Here is a 19097-nt window from a genome sequence, read left to right as displayed (position 1 = left end):
CTAGATGCATGTGCCATCTTATGCATCTGTCTTTATGTGAACGCTGAGGAATCAAAACCAGGTCCTTAGGCATTTTAGGCAAGCTCCTTAACTGCTGAACCATCTCTCCAGTTCAAGATGGAGTTGTTTGTGTATGTATGTATGAATGTCTGCATGATGTATGTATGTATGTATATATATGTATGTATGTGTATATAAACATATATATATATATATATATATATATATATATATATATATATATATATATATAAAACACACACACTATTATTTTATCCAAGACAAATATATATCATTATGGCAATATGGGAAAAGAAAGAGATGTCTAATAAGAGTTCACGTCACATAGACAGGGTCTCAGAAGGGTCTAGAAAGTAGACTTTTAATAACTTTGTGTAAAATAGCCTTGTTATTTGGGCAGAGTACCATCTGAACCCTCAAGTGTCTTATTGCTATTTAAGAACTTCACCATACAAATTCTTCAAAGGTCCCATTGGGTTTTGTAATTTATTCCAGTTAGATAAGTAGTGTTACATATGATTTTGCATTTATCATTTCTTGTTTGTGAAAGGACCAGCTGGTGAGGTAGTGAGTCCATTACAGGATCTGAAATGATTAAATTGTTGACTTTATTTTCTGAGTACACACTTTATTAAAATTTTGTATTCTACCTGGGAATGGTGGTACTGACCTGTAATCCTAGCACTTGGGAAGCTAATGAAAGAGGATTTCAAATTCCAGGTTAGCTAGCCTCAGCTAACAGCTTACGTATAGCTTAGGCATATAGAAAGAACATGTTTCATAATATAAAACGTTTACAGCTAGTCGATCAATCTAATAGCCGCAACAACAAGATCTTGCATTTATAACATGGATTGAAGGTCTACATTTTGTAGAGACATTACTGGTCAGTTCAGATAAATCACCAAGGACCATACTTGAGTATTTTATTGTTTGAGTCTAGTTGAAACACTGTGTTTTTTCCTGATCAGTTGTGGAAAGGTTATGGCATAGAGGCATTTTTGTTCTGAATTTTAAAAGGTAGTGTCCGTGGCATCTAATCTTTGTTTATTCATTAATTAACACTGTGTTACATAGAACTGAATAAGTAGAATGATGCCAGTATTGCAAAAGATAGCAATGGTTGCTTTCATGGATGGGATCCTTGGATGCATTCATTGGGATCAATTACTTTTAGTTGAGTCTGGGGTGGGGGAGATGTACATATCCTTTTGTCTCAGTGAGCATAGACATTTGTTACTAGCTTATGATCTTCAACTGGTATAGAAAATGCAATATACTTTGCTGCCAAATTTTAAAGATCTATTAAGCTATTTACATTTTTAATTTTGATTTTTGGCTTTTTGAGGTGGGGTCTCACTCTAGCCTAGGCTGATCTGGAATTTACTATGTAGTCTCAGGGTGGCCTCAAACTCATGGTGATCCTTCTACCTCTGCCTCCCAAGTGCTGGGATTAAAGGCATGCATCACCATGCCCAATTTATACATTTTACAGATTAAATTTTCATATGTCATATTGAATGCAGTATTCTCCATATGCAGGAAAATTTGGAGCCTTCAGACATATGGCTTTCTCATCAGTAGCCCATCTATTGCAATTCCATTCTTCTCTCTTTAATTACTTAATAATTTATAGTTATATAGGACTCTCCTTTTTTGTTGCAGATTTTTTTCCCAAAATAAGTCAGAGGAAGTTTCACTTTGGCACATTTTCTGATGGTGATGCCTAACTTGCACTAATATAAGACATAAAAAGTTAAAGACATTTGCCAATCACACATGGTATATGATCCTCATAATGTTCAAAAAAATTCAGATGTCTTGTCTAGAACTGGTACCAAATGGCCAGGAATTGTCCTATTATTTGACACTGGGGCCTCAGATTCCAACCCCGATACATTGTCCTTCTGGCTCCCTAATGGGACCTCCCAGAAGATAGTAATGATATGATGCTTATCTTGTTCTGTTCTTGCTTTTCTTGTTTTTCAATGTTTTCTACATGCAATATTTCAATATGTTTTATCTCACATGTAGCCATATAGAAATAGGGCAAAACTCATGTTAGTTATAATCAGAGCACACCTCTAGGTGGCGTGAAAGAACACTTATTCCTTAGAGTCAAAGCGATGATGTGTTCAGTTGGGATTCTGGACCAACAGACTAGACAGTCTTTAAACATATGAAATCTTACTTATGGACTCATAAACTTTCCACTTTTCCCCTGGGCTTGTTCGCATCTCTTCAGACTCATAATTGTTTTTCCAGAATCACTTTTACTAAAGAAAGAAAAGGAAACACACACACACACACACACACACACACACACACACACACACTGTCCTTGAAGGATTTTATATTAAGTTCCTGCATGTTTTTCCATTTAATGTTTATTTTCCATTCCAAGTTCTAATGAATGAGTTACCCATTTAGAAAGATTGCAAAAAACACATGGAAGCCATAGGTTGGTAAAGTCACAGACGAGTATGAGCTCCTATTCTTCCCAAAGAGATTGGCTTTAGTATTTACCAAGGTTAATGATTGACCTTCTGAAAATTTAGCTTATGCATATTTTATTGAAGATAACTTTTCAGTGCTTAGAAATAAAACATTTTTCTCAAAGTTAACTTTCCTGGGTGGACTAAAAAAAAATGGTGCAATCTTTTTGATAGTTTGTTCTTTATCTTCTAATTCTGTTCTTTCTGACTCACTCAGGACTTACTATATGTTACAAAGGACTAAATACTATTGTGATTTTCTTATCAGATTATAAACTTAGACATTTGTTCACAACTAAGCCATATCAAATTGACTTTCCTTTATCATAAAGTAAATTCCCCCAAAAGGCAATCTGGGTCCATTTCTGTATTCCCTATCTCCACCAATGCTGAGATCTATATGGAATGACTTTCAGGAAACCCACCAAGTCATGCTCAGTTGAGTAATGATGTCAAAGTCCAGCTGAAAAACAAATCAGGGGGGAATTGGGTTGTCAATCCTTTTCAGAAAATACTTAAACTGAAGAGTTCTATTCATGACAATGCCTTTATGCTTCTGTGTATTTGCCATATGTTTGTTTAACTTTTACTGAACATTAATTACGTACTAAACACCTTCCTTCACTCACTTTGACCTCCTAGGAGAATCTGACTCTACTCTTACCTTCTTCTCCATGAAAGTTGTGGTTCTATGCATAGTATCATGATAAAACTTATTTCTATTGCTTTTAACTAATGATCACCAGCTAATATTTGGAGATCATTTTAGATTACATTTCAGGCAAAATACAAGAGAGATACATGAGAAATAAATGTGCCACTGTCAAGGAAATAAACACTTCACTGTTTAGAAGTATTGAGGGGAAGGATTGTATCCCTCTGGTTCACTGAAATTGTTCATGCCATTAGGCTCACTGTAAACTATCCCCATTGAGTCTGCGCAGGACAATGAGCCTTAGAACCTGAGGCGTCTTCTTGCTTTTACAGAGCAGAATAGGACTCGGATGCTTAGAAGCAAGTTGCAGCTCACACAATGGGGTGTAGGTAAGGTTACTCAGTCACCACAGCTCACTTTCAGGAAAGTAGTGGAGAGATTGTGTCTTGAGAAGAAAGGCATTTTAGAGGTAACACTTTAAGATTTCAATTAGTTATTTAAATATATGACTCGTGCTTAAATATATGATTACTTACATGTTAGTTTCGCAGGTCAGCCAGCCTGTAGGCACCTTACTAGTTACAGATGGGTGTGTTGTTTTGCTGGAAATGGACATATTTTTAAAGGAATTTGGATAAAAATGTCTCAGCTTTTAGTTGCTTAAACCATGGCATTTGGGGAGAACTTTAGGACTCTACGTGGATAATGTCAGTATTAAGTGGGAGAGAACAAACAAATAAGCGGCAAAGGTCTGGTGCCTATACTGAAGTAACACACGGCCAGGCAAGGCGTGCTACAGCCTGCTCACACTCACCCTGCCTCACCCCGGGCACTCTGAGATGGCTTACCAGGGCCACTGTGATACTTTAGAAAATTACTTAAAAGAGGAATTGCAACAAAAATAAAATTGTATCTTAAAATTGTCTATTTATAACACATTTGAGGTATTTATTGATTTTCCTCATGGTCTTTTTTATAATGTTTGGGAGATAGTCACAGTTTGCATTTTGTATGATACCAGTATCTTATTTTTTTAAAAATTTTTATTAGCATTTTCCATGATTATAAAAAAATATCCAATGGTAAGTCCCCCACCCACTTTCCCCTTTGAAATTCCATCTCCATCATATTACCTCCCCATCACAATCATTGTACTTACATATATACAATATCAACCTATTAAGTACCCTCCTCCCTTCCTTTCTCTTCCCTTTATGTCTCCTTTTTAACTTACTAGCCTCTGCTACTAAGTATTTTCATTCTCACGAAGAAGCCCAAGTATCTTATTTTTTATGTAAACTTTAAAATAGTTTAAGATTAACAACAAAGTAATACTATGAAAAATTTCGAAGAATAAAACTCCAAGGAGATCATATAATTTACTTTGGTCACCTTGAAATACCACAAACATTGAATTGTAGATGAAACATTCATGAGGCCACATAGATCTTGCTCCTTACCTGCTCACATATTTGTGATTCATTGTCATCTAGTTGTAATTCACTCAGCTATTTTAGACTATACTTGCAGACAGAGTAGAGTTAAAATTACAGTTTTGTTATTTTTTGCTGTTTCATTCTTATCTAATACTTCAGTCTACTCTGTGTTTTTTTTTTTTAATAATGCATGTAAAGGTGATGTGTTGAAAGCCAACTATATATTCAGGTATTTTCCCTATGATTCATATAGTAGTTTATGATAGATGTTAGGTGATTGGGTTAGTGAAATTATCTTACTTATTTTATTTATTATTTGTACTGAGGATTAAATATAGGGTCTCTAACTGGTAGACTAGTACTCTACCATTGAGCTACATCCCCAGCCATCTTATTTTAGGTATATTTTAGTCCTTCTACTGCAAAATGATTGCAAAAACATTTCAGCATGAAAAACCTAAAATATATAATGCAAAGCATGAAGGGATGGCTTTAGAAGAGGAAAGATCACTTAAGTCAATGTTTGCTAAGAATATGGCATGATTCTTATGTTATCAGTAAGTGTTATTGATAGATGTATTTTGTCAAAATGTTTTTATGGAGAGTATATTGGTCTTGGAGTTTGAAGACCAATATTCTAGTTTAATTATGCTAAATCTATCAGTGGTAGATTTGGGTTAAATCTGGTTATCCTCTGTGGCTTTTGTTTCCCTTGACTTAAGAGAGAAATGCAGTGAAATCTGTATGTGCCCTCCTCCTTTGCCCAGCCAGTTCTTAATCATGAGTCTTGACATTCTCAGCCATCACCAAGGAAAGAAGGGTTATGTTTAGACATTTAAAAAATAGCCTCAAAAGTAATGTCCATGTGTTTACCACTAATTGCAAACAACTATTTCTGCCAACATTCAGTCCTTGAATTATGTGGAAATCTATGGTTTCAAAAATTAACTCAAATGATGAGAGTTAACATACTGGACACTAATATCTTCATTTGACCAGCTTTTATTGTGTTTCCATAAATGGAATGACTTGCCTTAGAACTAGCCTTTTCTAAATATATTTTTTATATAACTTCAGTATTTATTGTTTGATTTTTTTGCTTGACCTTTGATTGCTGCTCTGCCAAGTGACTGGATGGAAGCAAGGGGACGAGCACATAGAGGAAGTCATGCTTTGTGGTTTAATAATTAATAACCTAAACTGCCATTAGAAAGGTCATGGGTCTGGCTCATTGCTCTATCATGGTGGCAAGAGTGTAACTAGAGATGCCTATGTAAAAACCAATTCTTCTTTTGTCTCCAAAACAGGCACTTGGAGTGGGTAAACCATGTCCACTATCCTGAGCACAAAGGTGCGTGGTGGGCCAGGCCTCTCTGATATGCATCAGTACAGTCAGTGGTTGGCCAGCAGACATGAGTCTAATTTACTGCCGATGAAAGAAGATTTGGCTCTGTGGTTAAGCAACCTGCTAGGTAAGGTTTAAGATATTGTTTAATGAGCAAGATTATAGATTCTTTGGCTTTTCTCTCTTATGGTGTCCTTCGGCTAGGTGTGTGAGAGCTTGGGAAAGACTTTTAGTATCGAGTCTTTTCCTCTGGGAAGCCTGAAGCATGTGGAAACTTAGATTAATTTCCCAGTGCCTCGCACATGGACTGTTTTATAATTCCCTCATCCTGCTCTGCAATGTGGACATATGTGGTCAAACTGTTCATTTCATTTGTATGCCATTTTGCTCTCTGACTTTTCTTTCTTGCTGATGACCTGTCTGACTTCTTTGGTCACTGTGCCCAGGCCATGGTCTGTGAAATCTAGCTTCTAAAACTGGGTTTCTTTGTCCTACTTTTATAGAACACCTTCCAAAACTGCTGAATATGTGAACTTGGGAATAAAAACATCCATCCTCGGCCCAAATGAGCTCACTAGAGGCCTCTAGCCTTGAACTAAGTTCTTTTTCTTTCCAGTTTGCCCTTGTTTTTATATACTGCTCATTTTTAGGTATTATTTAGAAATGCTACTGTGTGCTGATGTGACCCCTTTTACTGTGTCCCCATAGTCAGAGGGTATATTAGATTCCTACACTGAAATGCTCATCATACATATTCCCACTAATGTGCTACTCCAATTAATAATTTCCCCAGAGTATAAGATGGCTTTGGTACCTATAGGGAGGGACCCTCTAGAGTTTGGCGGTTATGTGGTTTGTGTACTGGGTATGTGTGACGCTTTATCTCTGTCAGAAAGTACTTTACCTGTTCTCGCAATCCTGCCAGATGAGGGCTACATTTACTAGGTGATGAAACTGTAGCTTACTGAGAAAGCTCCCTTTCCATCTGATATTTCAGCAAAGTTTAAAAGTATTTATCACATTTCCAAGGTTTTTCTCAGTTCTCCATGCTTCTTTTAAAAGTTTTTTTTCTTCATTATGTACATCCTGTTTGTGCCACTTTTTATGGTTTAACTAGGGCTACTGAATATGAATGAGTGCTATATCTTTCACAAAGCTATTCAGCCAAAGGATAAATCTAAAATGTAAAAGAAACCCTCCAATAAGTCCTTCACCCTACTGAGGGCCTGCCTTCGCCAGGAAGAATGGGCTACCTATTGCTAGTTATTCATCTACTGAAAAAGGAGCTCTCATCTTCATTAGACAAACAGATGGGGCTGTTTCAGCTTAGCCAGGGATTGCTTCTCTACTTCTGTCTTTCTGCTGCTCTCAAAGTCTTGATGTTTGTATTTTATTTACTGTCAGCAACCTGCCTACAGAGGTGAGTCATCATTGTGCCAGCGAGTCCAGAGTATAGGTCTGGAGAGTCCACCTATGTTAGAGTCCCAGCTGGCTCTCGCACAAGTTGTTTTCTTCATGTGCACGGAGCAGTAACAACGGTGCCTTCTTTGTAGGTTGCTGTGGGAAAAGTACTTAAAACATGCACATATTGTCCTTAGCACATGTCACAGCACATAGCAAACACTGTATGTATTGGCATTTTACTTACATAGTTCAATGAAATTGTCAACCTGGCTTTATACATAAATTTATTAGCTTATTCAACCAGTATTTGTGTGTACGGTAGCACTGATATGAGAAATGGACTCTGGGGGAAGAATGTACCAACTCAAATTTCAATTTGTACCCCTTACTCTATGACACTAGGTGAATGTCTTATTGTCCTGTGCCTCCATTTCATAATCTGTAAAATTAGTGAATGCTATTGCGGTCTGAATAAGACTGTCACCTTTAGAGCCAGCTATGATACAAATGAACAACTGTTATATTTATTGGGACTGCAGTGCTCAGCACTGATTTAGACACAGTGCATGTGCATGTTCTTATAAAATTTGGAGTAGGTTAGCAAAGAAGCCCATTAAAGAATCAACTGAATAGTCAACCCATTGTCTGGACTTCTGATAAATGCTAAAGGGTTTAGGTTATGATTAGAATATACCGTGAGGTGGGGCAGGTCACAGCACCATAGGCCTTGGGGAGTCTTTGTTAAGGGTTTTATATTTAAACGGGCACCGAATGATTAGCAGTTAGCTGGGTGAAGCATGGAAGAAGGTCTTGGAGACATGGAAGGTGTGTACTGAAGTGGAGATCTAGATACTCTAGGAGAACTGAACAAGAGCAAATGTCCACATCACAGGGGCAGTTTATAATATTGAGGCTTTGGAGAGGATATTGAGGAGCTTAAGATTTATATTATTATTAGTGGAGATAATTTAAGGCAGGAGGTAAGTCTAAGTAGATAGAGTGCAGCCTGTTTATACAGGTATGCCCCCAATGTCCCATGACTTGGACATCAAAGGTATTCTGTGTAAGGGATGTGATCATTTACAAAGTAGTTTGATCTGTGTGGGCAGCCCAGTACAGCCACAAAGAACAGTCAGTGTGTGTAATGGAAAGATCCCCAGATGAGAAGCCAGGAGGTCTGGCTCCTTTCTCGGCATCAGAAGACCTAGCGTCTGGCTCTGGCTGTACTCTGGTAGGACACGAGCCCAGAACTGCTCAGCTCTCTGTTCTGGGCTCTGTGTCCTTAAGCAGAAATGAAGGAGTCTGAGGAGATAACCTTCAATATCCTTTCCAGCTCCAAAAATCCATGTTTCCAAGTAACCCATCTCTGGAGATCCAGATTGGGGCATTTGAGGTCATCAGTACTCATGAATAAGGAAAAGACATTTATATAAATGAATGAATTTTTCAAGAAGAGGCTGTTTTGTTGAATTTTAGCAATTGTAACTGATGAAATTGTTAGCTTGTAAAATGTTCTTACCAAAGGAATTCCCAAAGAATCAAAGGTACAATGCCGTGTCACCTGGCAATGACTTGAATTCATAAGCAATACATAGATAGTCTTTCATACTAATTTAGGAAGGAACCTAAACACATAATACTTCTGGAATAGTAAGACAGTTGTAGGAAGGAATGGCAAGATGTATCAGAATGGTGCTAGTAAGAGAGGAAGAATAAGCATCTGGCTTTGTTGGAGGGTGATGTCCTTAGACAAAATCAGTGCATGCTCCTGACATGGTGGCATTAATGGAAGTTTTGTTTTGTTACCTAGAAAATATTTTCAGACTCTTGCTGTGCAGCTCTCTTTCAAATCTTAGTTTGCATGACCTTGAAAGTTAGAGATGGCCCTATAGCAGTCTCAAAATTGGTCTTATTTCCATATTAATCATCTGAATAATTTGGTAATATACAAATTTATATATTAAATTACAGCTGTTAAGATTTTGCTAATGAGATATGACAACATACTTGTGGAAAGATTTTTTTTCTTTTCCTTGTTTAAAATGTAACTTAAAAAATATTTCAATTAATTTATTTGTGAAGAGAGAGTGAACAGGAGAGAGAGAGAGAGAGAGAGAGAGCGAGTGAGCAGACCAGAGCCTTTTTCAACTGCAAATAACTTGAGGTGCCTGTGTCACTTGTGCATTTGGCTGTATGTGGGTACCAGTGAATCAGCCTGGTTTGTCAGGCTTTGTAAACAAGTGTCTTTAACTGTTGAACCATGTCTCCAGCTCCGCAAATGTAACTTTTGAGATATACCTTTTAAATGCATATCAATGATATTCTACTTATAAATATTTTCAATCCTACTTATGCTGGTTGAAGATTTTTTAATATTTTATTTTTGTTTATTTGAGAGAGAGTAATAGCAGAGAGAGAGAGAGAGAGAGAGAGAGAGAGAGAGAGAGAGAGAAAGAGAGAGAGAGAGACTGGGCACACCAGGGCTATCAGCCACTGCAAACAAACTCCAGATGCATGTGCCACCTTGTGCATCTGCTTATGTGCATAAGCAATTGAACTGAGAATTGAATTGAGGTCCTTTTGGCTTTGCAGGCAAGCGTCTTAACCACTAAGTCATATCTTCAGCCTGAAGATATTACTTTTCAAAGAACATTTAGTTTATAGTCAGAGATTTTGAAGGATAAAAATGATTTGATAGAGAAAGAAATGATTGTGTTTTGGTCCACAAATATTTGCATGCATGACCCAAATGTAGATATGATATAATTTTACTATGTATTTACCGAATCAGTAACAGTAATAAATAGCACTGTAGCTTCCTAGGCATAAGAAAAAAGAGATAATAAGCTGCTAAGCATCATGTATTTATGCATTGGAATGTAAACTACTTGCTGTTTCATGGCAGGTGTGCCAGCTGAAGTGATGGGAATGGCTGTGGTAGCTGGGGCTTGTTTCTGGGCTAGCACACAAAAATAGCCCATGAGAATATCATTGTGTTATAGTTTTGACTTCTTACATATCTTTAGGTATAGTTGCTGATCTTATGGGAAATACTTTGTAGCTATGGTAGGTTTTCTTTCTTTTTTTATTTTGTTTTGTTTTCTTTTTTTGAGGCTGGGCATCCCTCTAGCCCAGGCTGACTTAGAATTAACTCTGTAGTTTCAGGGTGGCTTTGAACTCATGGTGATCCTTCTACCTCTGCCTCCCAAATGCAGGGATGTAAGGCATGTACCACCATTCCTGGCTCAGGTTTTATTTTATTTTACTTTTCTTCTATTATTGACATCTTCCATATATAGACAATAAATCATGATAATTTTCTTCTTCCTCACTTTCCGCTTCACAACTCCACTCTTTATCATACCCCCTTCCCCTCTAAATCAGTCTCTCTTTAATTTTGATGTCATCATCTTTTCTTCCTATTACAATGGTCTTGTGTAGGTAGTGCCAGGCACTACAAGGTCATGGATATCCAGGCCATTTTGTGTCTGGAAGAGTGCATTGTAAAGAGCCCTACTCTTTCTTTGGCTCTTTCGTTCTTTCTGCCACCTTGTTCGCAATGGTCCCAGAGCCTGGGAAGGTGTTATGGAGATGTTTTGGTGCTGAGCACTCTTCTCTCACTTCTTCTCAGCTCTATGGTGCATTTTGAGATTTCCTTTTTTAGAAAAAACTATTTTCATTTATTTATTTGCAAGCAGAGAAAGATAGAGAGAAGAGAGACAGACAAAGAGAATGGGCATGCCAGGGCCTTCAGCCACTGCAGACAAACTCCAGATGCATGTGCCACTTTGTACATCTGGCTATATGTGGGTACTGAGAAATTGAGCCTCAGTCATTAGGTATGGCAAGCAAGTGCCTTAACCACTAAGAAATCTCTCTAGCTGTTTGGTAGGTTTTCTAGTAGAGGAGACTATAGGCTAGTTTTATGATAAACACTCAAAAAGAAAATTGTAGCAAGATCATGAAGAGCCTGCCATCTTCACTAAAGAGCGTTTTCTTTGGCACATTGAATAACACCTCATTACACACTTTTGATACCTGTGATCCACATGAAATGTACTTATTCCCTCTTTAATTTAGGCTTTCCATGTTGCTATTTTTACCCAGAAACCAGAGCTCTGCTTTGTTTTTACACCTTTTACTGCATTCTTGTCCTGCAGGATCCCCTTGTTCTTGGTGTGAAACAATAAAAGCTACCCAGGAAGTTTGAGGAAGCAAGTTCCTGTTCACAGGCCACTGTGTTGTTTTTGATCTGAGGGTCACTTATGAATCTGCATGGTCTAGAGTTTCCGCTATCATGAGTCATTTTCCACCTCACAACCTTCAGAGTCCATTGTCAAAAAACGCTGAATAATTTAAGCTAAGATATTCATTGTCAAAATTACGGAGTCATTTGAACTAAGATATGAATGGAGTCATGTTTGAATTCTTTAGCATGAAAAATAAGTTGAGACTGAGAGGGGTTTAGAAGGAGGGGAGAGGAATTTGATATATGATATCTGATTATCATCAGACATTTAAACCACTCTAACTTTCTTCTATAGTGTATTGAGCCAAATATCAGAACATGCCTGAATGGTGTTCTCAGCTGTGCTCCAAGGTAGTCTGCTCTTCATTTCTTAGAATCATTATCTTGAAATCTCAGGCTGATTTCTTCCTACAAAGCTTGCTTCCTGTCATGTCTACATAGGGGGAAAAAAAAAACTGCATGAGGAAATAAGTCACTGTGTGTTCTGCAAATATTTAATTTGTTGAGCATAAAGGATGAAAGCATAAAATTTGCTTCTGGAATGACTGAGTCAAAGAGCTGGGTTCTTCTATGAGCTTACTTGTGGCTTTAGGAAGGTTACTTAATCCACATACCTCAGTACCATTTTGTGCAGTAGCACCTACAGCATGGTCTTATGAGAGTAATACGTGAACATCTGTGTATGGAAAGTTCTGCGAACAGTGAATGATCCACTACATCCACACACTTAATATGAATATTATATATGGTAATTCATTTGGAAATTCAGCACTGCTGGTCTATTAAGGAAGAAAAATCATTCCTCTCACTACTGTAGAAAACAATATGGTTTCCTTCTCAAATGGTGCCAGTCTTTAGCACCTTCTAGATGGGCAGATAATTCTTATGGGGATCATGGCAAACCTATTTTGGAAGGTATTTACTAATGTATAATAAGCAGTCATGTTGATTTATTTCCAGCAGTTGCTCATTTCCTGTCATTGAACCCTAATGGGTTCAGTGCTCTATGAGGACATGACCCACCCTAATATTTGATAACCACCAGGTTTTCTCTGCTGCAGGCTGCAAGTCATAACCAAAATGATGCTGTGATATCCAAGTTTATGCCTATGTCTGCAGGACATAAAAGTATCCCTTCACGTCTTCAAACCAGCAGTCTTTATAGGCCAGTATAGTACAGTAACCCACGATGCTCTAATTAAATCCATTCACTTCCATTAAAGTCTAGATAACCCAATACCATAATATACCATAGTATCAAACCCCACTCAACTCTCCTTGAACCTCTCAACCTCAACCATGTTTTCACGTTACATGATTTAGTTATACCTATTCATGCCCAAAACATGTCAACAACATGGAATGGGTGACCCTAGGAAAGAAATAATTCTCTAGTTTTAGAGGTACAATATGTCTGATATTAATAATCTGACAGGTGAGGCCAGCTGACACAGTTCAAAATAAAAATTCAGTTCATTAGAGATAATCAATTACATGTGATTTTTGCTTTAGAAAGTAATTAGTTCTTCACAGTCTGAGTTTATGGATTTGTTATGGTCCATTTAAACTAATTCTCTGTCCTGTCTTTAGGTAAAGAGTGAAGTAATATATCATCCCACATATATTACTGAGTTCTTACAGTTGTACAGCACATTAAAAATGTATTTTTAATGGTTATTATTATTTAGGTGGAAAATATATATGAAGTATTTTTAAAGATCCAACTTCTCAGTCTTGCACTTTTCCCTTCATTTGTGGTAGTACATTTCAGCTGTAAAACATATAACAGTCTCTGTTTTAGCCAAAACAGAACTTTCCAAGCTATAAAATGCACAGAGTTGAAAATTGACACCTAATATACTTTTCATTAGAGACAGATGTTTGATGTAAAATATTCTACAAGTGTTCATGAAAAGCAAAGTGACTGAAAATATCCAGTATAAAACATAAAAAAGTAACCTCCATGCCTTTTGGTAGATTTCTGGAGGCTTTTTAATGTAAACATTTTTATATGCATAATTTATCAGTTCTTTTAAGTTTACTACATTCATCTAGCCACTTAAAACTATGAAAGCTATGGAACCTAAAGAAAAAAGAGTATCTACAATTTCCTTTCCAAATGTAGAAAATCTTATAAGCAACTCTTAAGAGTAATCATTAATCAAGAACACAGGGTAAAGTCTACCTATTTTAACAAAGTGATAGTTTTCGGCTACTCAGAGTACTTCGTTTTTATGCCTGCTTAGAAGGAAACTTTCTTCTCAGAAAAGGTCAGTGGTGAACACAGAGTGCAATGGCTCTCTGTGTTTTGCAACTACTTTGTTCATCTCTGTTTGACTGCGTGCAATTTTGAAAGAAAGAAGGGCAGTTCTGCACAGGCAAACCCCGTGATCAGGACTTAGAGCTACTGATGTTCGGTCACCTGCAGAAGTCATTATTGAACTAGGGGCTAAAATGTGAGCTATCCAGGAGGGAAAAGAACATAAAGGAGTAATTATTTTTTCCTCTTTACACATTCTTCCCCCACAAATTGGATAAAATAATAATTTTAAACAGATGTTTCTTAAAACCCAGACATATTAAATACTATCAGTTTAGGTAAATAGTTGATCTGTAATTCCAGTTGGGTTATGGTATGTTAAGTATTCATGGAAATCAGTAACCTGTGTTTATTGTAAGTTAAAAAAAAGTAAACCTAAGAGAAACTCAGCACAAAACCTTAAAATTCTTCCTTTTTTTTTCAGTATAAATGATTTTCACACACACACACAAAATATCTCCAGAACTTTTTCCAGGTGTTCCAGTCCCTCTTTTCCTCATTCCTCAGTTCATGGGCATTGAGTCCATCTGTCTGGTCCCATCTGATTTGTAGTGCTTTGCCAGGTTTTAGATCCTTCATTTCTTCATTTCTCAGTTCCATTGGCACTGAATGTGCTTAGCTGGGCCCCATGTGAACTCATTGTGCTTCTGCAGGTGATCGACTGAATAAATTTTGAGAGGTTTGTATCATATTGAGGAAAACAAGAATTTTATACAAAACATGTTATAACGGAAGAGATGTTTGAGATATGCCACCGAAAGGACATTCATAAGACTGAGCATACAAAGGAGAGAACAGTGTGCTTTGTGGTTAAGGGAGAGATGGAGCTCACCAGCAGAGGAGAGAACGGTGGGCACTGTGGAAAAGGGAGAGCTGGAGCTCACCAGCAGAGGAGAGAATGGTGGGCACTGTGGTAAAGGGAGAGCTGGAGCTCACCAGCAGAGGAGAGAATGGTGGGCACTGTGGTAAAGGGAGAGCTGGAGCTCACCAGCAGAGGAGAGAATGGTGGGCACTGTGGTAAAGGGAGAGCTGGAGCTCACCAGCAGAGGAGAGAACAGTGGGCACTGTGGTAAAGGGAGAGCTGGAGCTCACCAGCAGAGGAGAGAACGGTAGACACTGTGGAAAAGGGAGAGCTGGAGCTCACCAGGCAGATGAGACAATGGTGGGCACTGTGGTAAAGGCAGAGATGGAGCTCACCAGGCAGATGAGACAATGGTGGGCACTGTGGTAAAGGCAGAGATGGAGCTCACCAGGCAGACGAGACAACGGTGGGCACTGTGGTTAAGGAGAGATGGAGCTCACCAGGCAGAGGAGAGAACAGTGGGCACTGTGGTTAAGGAGAGATGGAGCTCACCAGGCAGAGGAGAGAACAGTGGGCACTGTGGTTAAGGCAGAGATGGAGCTCGCCAGGCAGAGGAGAGAACAGTGGGCACTGTGGTTAAGGAGAGATGGAGCTCACCAGGCAGAGGAGAGAACAGTGGGCACTGTGGTTAAGGGAGAGATGGAGCTCACCAGCAGAGGAGAGAACAGTGGGCACTGTGGTTAAGGAGAGATGGAGCTCACCAGGCAGAGGAGAGAACAGTGGGCACTGTGGTTAAGGGAGAGATGGAGCTCACCAGCAGAGGAGAGAACAGTGGGCACTGTGGTTAAGGAGAGATGGAGCTCACCAGGCAGAGGAGAGAACAGTGGGCACTGTGGTTAAGGAGAGATGGAGCTCACCAGGCAGAGGAGAGAACAGTGGGCACTGTGGTTAAGGGAGAGATGGAGCTCAGCAGGCAGAGAACAGGTGGGACTCTCAGTACAATAGCCATGCCACCAGTCACAACAGAAAGGTTTGTGGGGCATCTGTGAGGGTGACAAGTGGACCTTGGACCGAGTGCGGTGTTTGGTAGGAAGGATAGGAGGCCTTTGCATGTGGAGATAAAGCGCAGAAGTCTCACATGTGAAGAAGAGGACAACTGCAGGACTACCGTATGCAGTAAAGGTGTCTGAACGTAGAAGGACCCTGGGGGTGGCCTGCAGCATAAATGTCACAGCCAATGTTTATGTATTGGGAAGAACCCTTGCTCCTGCTTCTAGAGTGCTAAGCATCAGATCATGAAAAGAAAAGCTTAAATCCTCAAAATTTTTGATTTAAAACTGTAAAAAAGTAGGGCAACAAAAAAAAGAAAGAAGGAGAAAAAAGATAAGAAAAAGAAAGGTTTATTTTGAACATGAGAGAAATAAAGGATGACTCAAAGGAGAGCATTCTGAGAAAGATGTGCTGTGGAGGAATATGGAATAAGGTATTGGTGGTTTTGTTTCTATGTACAGAGGGAGAAAAGGATCAGCTGTAATAAGTGATGGGTATAGAGTCTTTGGGGATATATGAAAATTATGCTGATTATGGTATAGCTATGAGAATATACTCAAAACTATTGAATTATGTGCTTGAAGTGGCTGAATTATGATGTGTATGAAATAGACTCCAGTAAAGCTATCAAAGAATGAAAGTTAAAATGAAGAAAATAGGGCTGGAGAGATGGCTCATACCCACATAAAACCATATGCACAAAGTGGTCCATGCATCTGGAGTTCATTTGCAGCAGCTGGAGGCCCTGGCATGCCCATTCTGCCTGTCTCTCTTCTATCTCTCTCTGCTTGTAAATAAAGAAATAAAAATAGTAAAAAATAGTAAAGAAGAAAATGTACTTTAGTTATTAACAAGAAAAATAAATGACATTTTACTTGGGATTCCATTAAATGTTGGGAAGGTGAATTGTGAATAGTGCTTCTGTGAGTGGTATTAGAGTTGTGAGAATCAATGTGTGTGGGGGGCCAATCAGAGATTTGAACCTGCTGATTTTCAGTCAACTTTGCAGGGAAGGGAACTAGTTGAGAGGTATTTTTCTTTCCTTCAGAGAGTTTATCTTTATCTTTTGCATTAATTTTCCTTTATATTAAACTAGATCAATGGGGTTCTTTTATTGGCCCTTCGTCACCAGTGATTGTTGATGTCATTTCATATACAGTAGTTATATTTTAAGATGAATTAAAAGGTCTGCTGTCCTTCTAAGCAGACATATGCCTGACCCAAAATTCCAGTTCTGCTTTGAGGGCCCAGGTGATTGATGGCCACCAAAGAAGAGAGCAGGATGGGTCAGGAAGGGCCCATGGGTTAAGTGTTGGGAGTTTGATCATCCATATTTCATTTTCTCAATGGCTAAAGGAGGATACCTTTTACCCTGGGTGCCGTTTGTCACTTGTAATGTGAAATTAAATCTTTGTACAGTTAGAAACCTTCCATTATGTAAGTTTAAAGACCAAATGAAAACCTAAGAAGCCAAATAAATCATTCTTAGGGTAAGCCCCTCTCTCCAACTTGTCATTTGGCTGTACCAGAGACCACAATGTTAACATGATGTCAGGTGTGCTTTTTAGTGTGACTGTTGTCTGTGATGGGCAATGACTGCTTTCTAATGTTCCTTTTCCCTGTTTCAGGGAAGGAGATTACAGCCGAAACGTTCATGGAGAAGCTGGACAATGGTGCTTTGCTCTGTCAGCTTGCAGTGATGGTGCAGGAAAGATTCAAAGAGACCATAGACGCCAACAAGCCTGCCAAGGTAAGGTTCCCAGGCAGAAAGCAGTGCTCAGGGCAGCTGACACTGACAGAGGCTGTGAGTGGGGAGTGATGTGAGAACTCATCGTGAAAGGGTGCATCCAGGTCTGTATTCACAACAAATTACCAGAGGAATTTTTGTGGGGGCAAGAGGGATGGCATAGTGGTTAAGACAATTGCCTGCAAAGCCAAAGGACCCAGGTTCAATTCCCCAGGACCCACATTAGCCAGATGCACAAGGGGGTGCACTCGTCTGGAGTTCCGTTGCAGCAGCTAGAGGCCCTGGCAGGCCCATTATCTCTCTCTCTCTCTCTCTCTCTCTCTCTCTCTCTCTCTCTCTCTCTCCCTTTCTCTGTAAAATAAATAAATAAATAAAATATTTTTAAAAGTACCAGAGGTATTTTTTAAATGAGGGAACATGTAATGTGCACTTTAACTATATAAGTTATGTAGTCCTTTCAGTAAGCCTCATTAAATAAAAAGTTGTGGAAAACCAATTGTATTAAAAATATTATTATTAACTGACTGAATCTGATGTATTGCTTAAAAACTCAGTAAAGACATAATTCATGTCATCAGACAATGAAAAATACATAGCCAAGAAAGGTTTACTGCCTAGGTCTTTGTTTTCAAAATATTAGGTCAGAATATTGTCATGAATATCCATAGTGTAATTTTTGTCTATTTTAAAGGAGAAGTAGCCTTGAGTAAGTGACTTTGGACATATTTCCTTTCTAATTGTTCAGATTTTCTTTTTGTACATTAGTTCAATTGTGTTTATACTAGTTATAAATGAATGATAAAGTGTATTTTGTATTTTTGAGGTTAACAAGATAGATGATTTTTTTTCTAATTTTAATGTTGTAAGGGAAAGAAGAAAAACCAGGTTAAGATAATGTTGATGCCACTTAAAATAAAAACAACAAAACAACATTTGTTTTTGTAACTGATAGAACCCTGTAAAGGTGGTATGTGCATGTGTGTGTGTTTATCAACACTATACTTGGTTTTGATTATTTGATATCACTCTTCATGTTGTAATATACCTCCCAGAACTCAGCCTTGTCCCTTGGAAGTGTTTCTGTGAAGGTGTCAATCAGTGCTGCACTTTCTGAGTATCACAGGAGCCTCCTTAAGAGATGATGGGGCTGGACCCTGCCTGAGCACTCTTACCTCACCTCCGTACACCTGCACAGACACCGAGTCTGGCGACCACTGAGCCCCCTGGCCTGCCCAGTTGTCTTCCTTCTCAACCTGATGGCTGAAGACTCTAAGGGATTTGCCCAAACTATTCAGCTAGAAGGTGGCAGAGCATAACCCTCTGACCATGACTAGTGCCCTCTCCCCTTGGCTGCATAGCCAGTTTGAGGACAGCTCGGGATACATGGACCACGTCTGAAAGAGAGACAGATAGAGAGAGAGAGAAAAATAGATAGAGATATTGAATAACATTATCTACCATATTACTTAAAAAATACATATATATGTAACAATGAATAAAGACTTATGAAGTTAGGACTACATCGAATGTTCTCCATAGGGGGAAAAAAGGCTGTTTATTGTTCATCAATAAC

General features: G+C 38.5%; 1 protein-coding gene across 7 annotated transcripts in view; it reads left to right on the top strand.

Annotated features, from left to right (window-relative positions):
- The window catches only part of Gas2 (growth arrest specific 2), a 131681-nt gene that overhangs the window by 10867 nt on the left and 101717 nt on the right, over positions 1-19097 (top strand). For all 7 annotated transcript variants that reach the window (XM_045146398.1, XM_045146400.1, XM_004650818.2 and 4 more), the window contains 2 exons: positions 5915-6079; positions 17406-17527. In XM_045146398.1, the coding sequence (XP_045002333.1) occupies positions 5935-6079; positions 17406-17527 (267 nt within the window). In that variant the 5' untranslated portion in view covers positions 5915-5934. The remainder of the gene's footprint in view (positions 1-5914; positions 6080-17405; positions 17528-19097) is intronic.

This window comes from Jaculus jaculus, chromosome 3 (genome assembly GCF_020740685.1).
Source record: "Jaculus jaculus isolate mJacJac1 chromosome 3, mJacJac1.mat.Y.cur, whole genome shotgun sequence".
Classification (NCBI taxonomy): Eukaryota; Metazoa; Chordata; class Mammalia; order Rodentia; family Dipodidae; genus Jaculus; species Jaculus jaculus.
The sequence above is the reverse complement of the archived record's forward strand: the minus strand, read 5'-3'. Positions and strand labels throughout refer to the sequence as shown.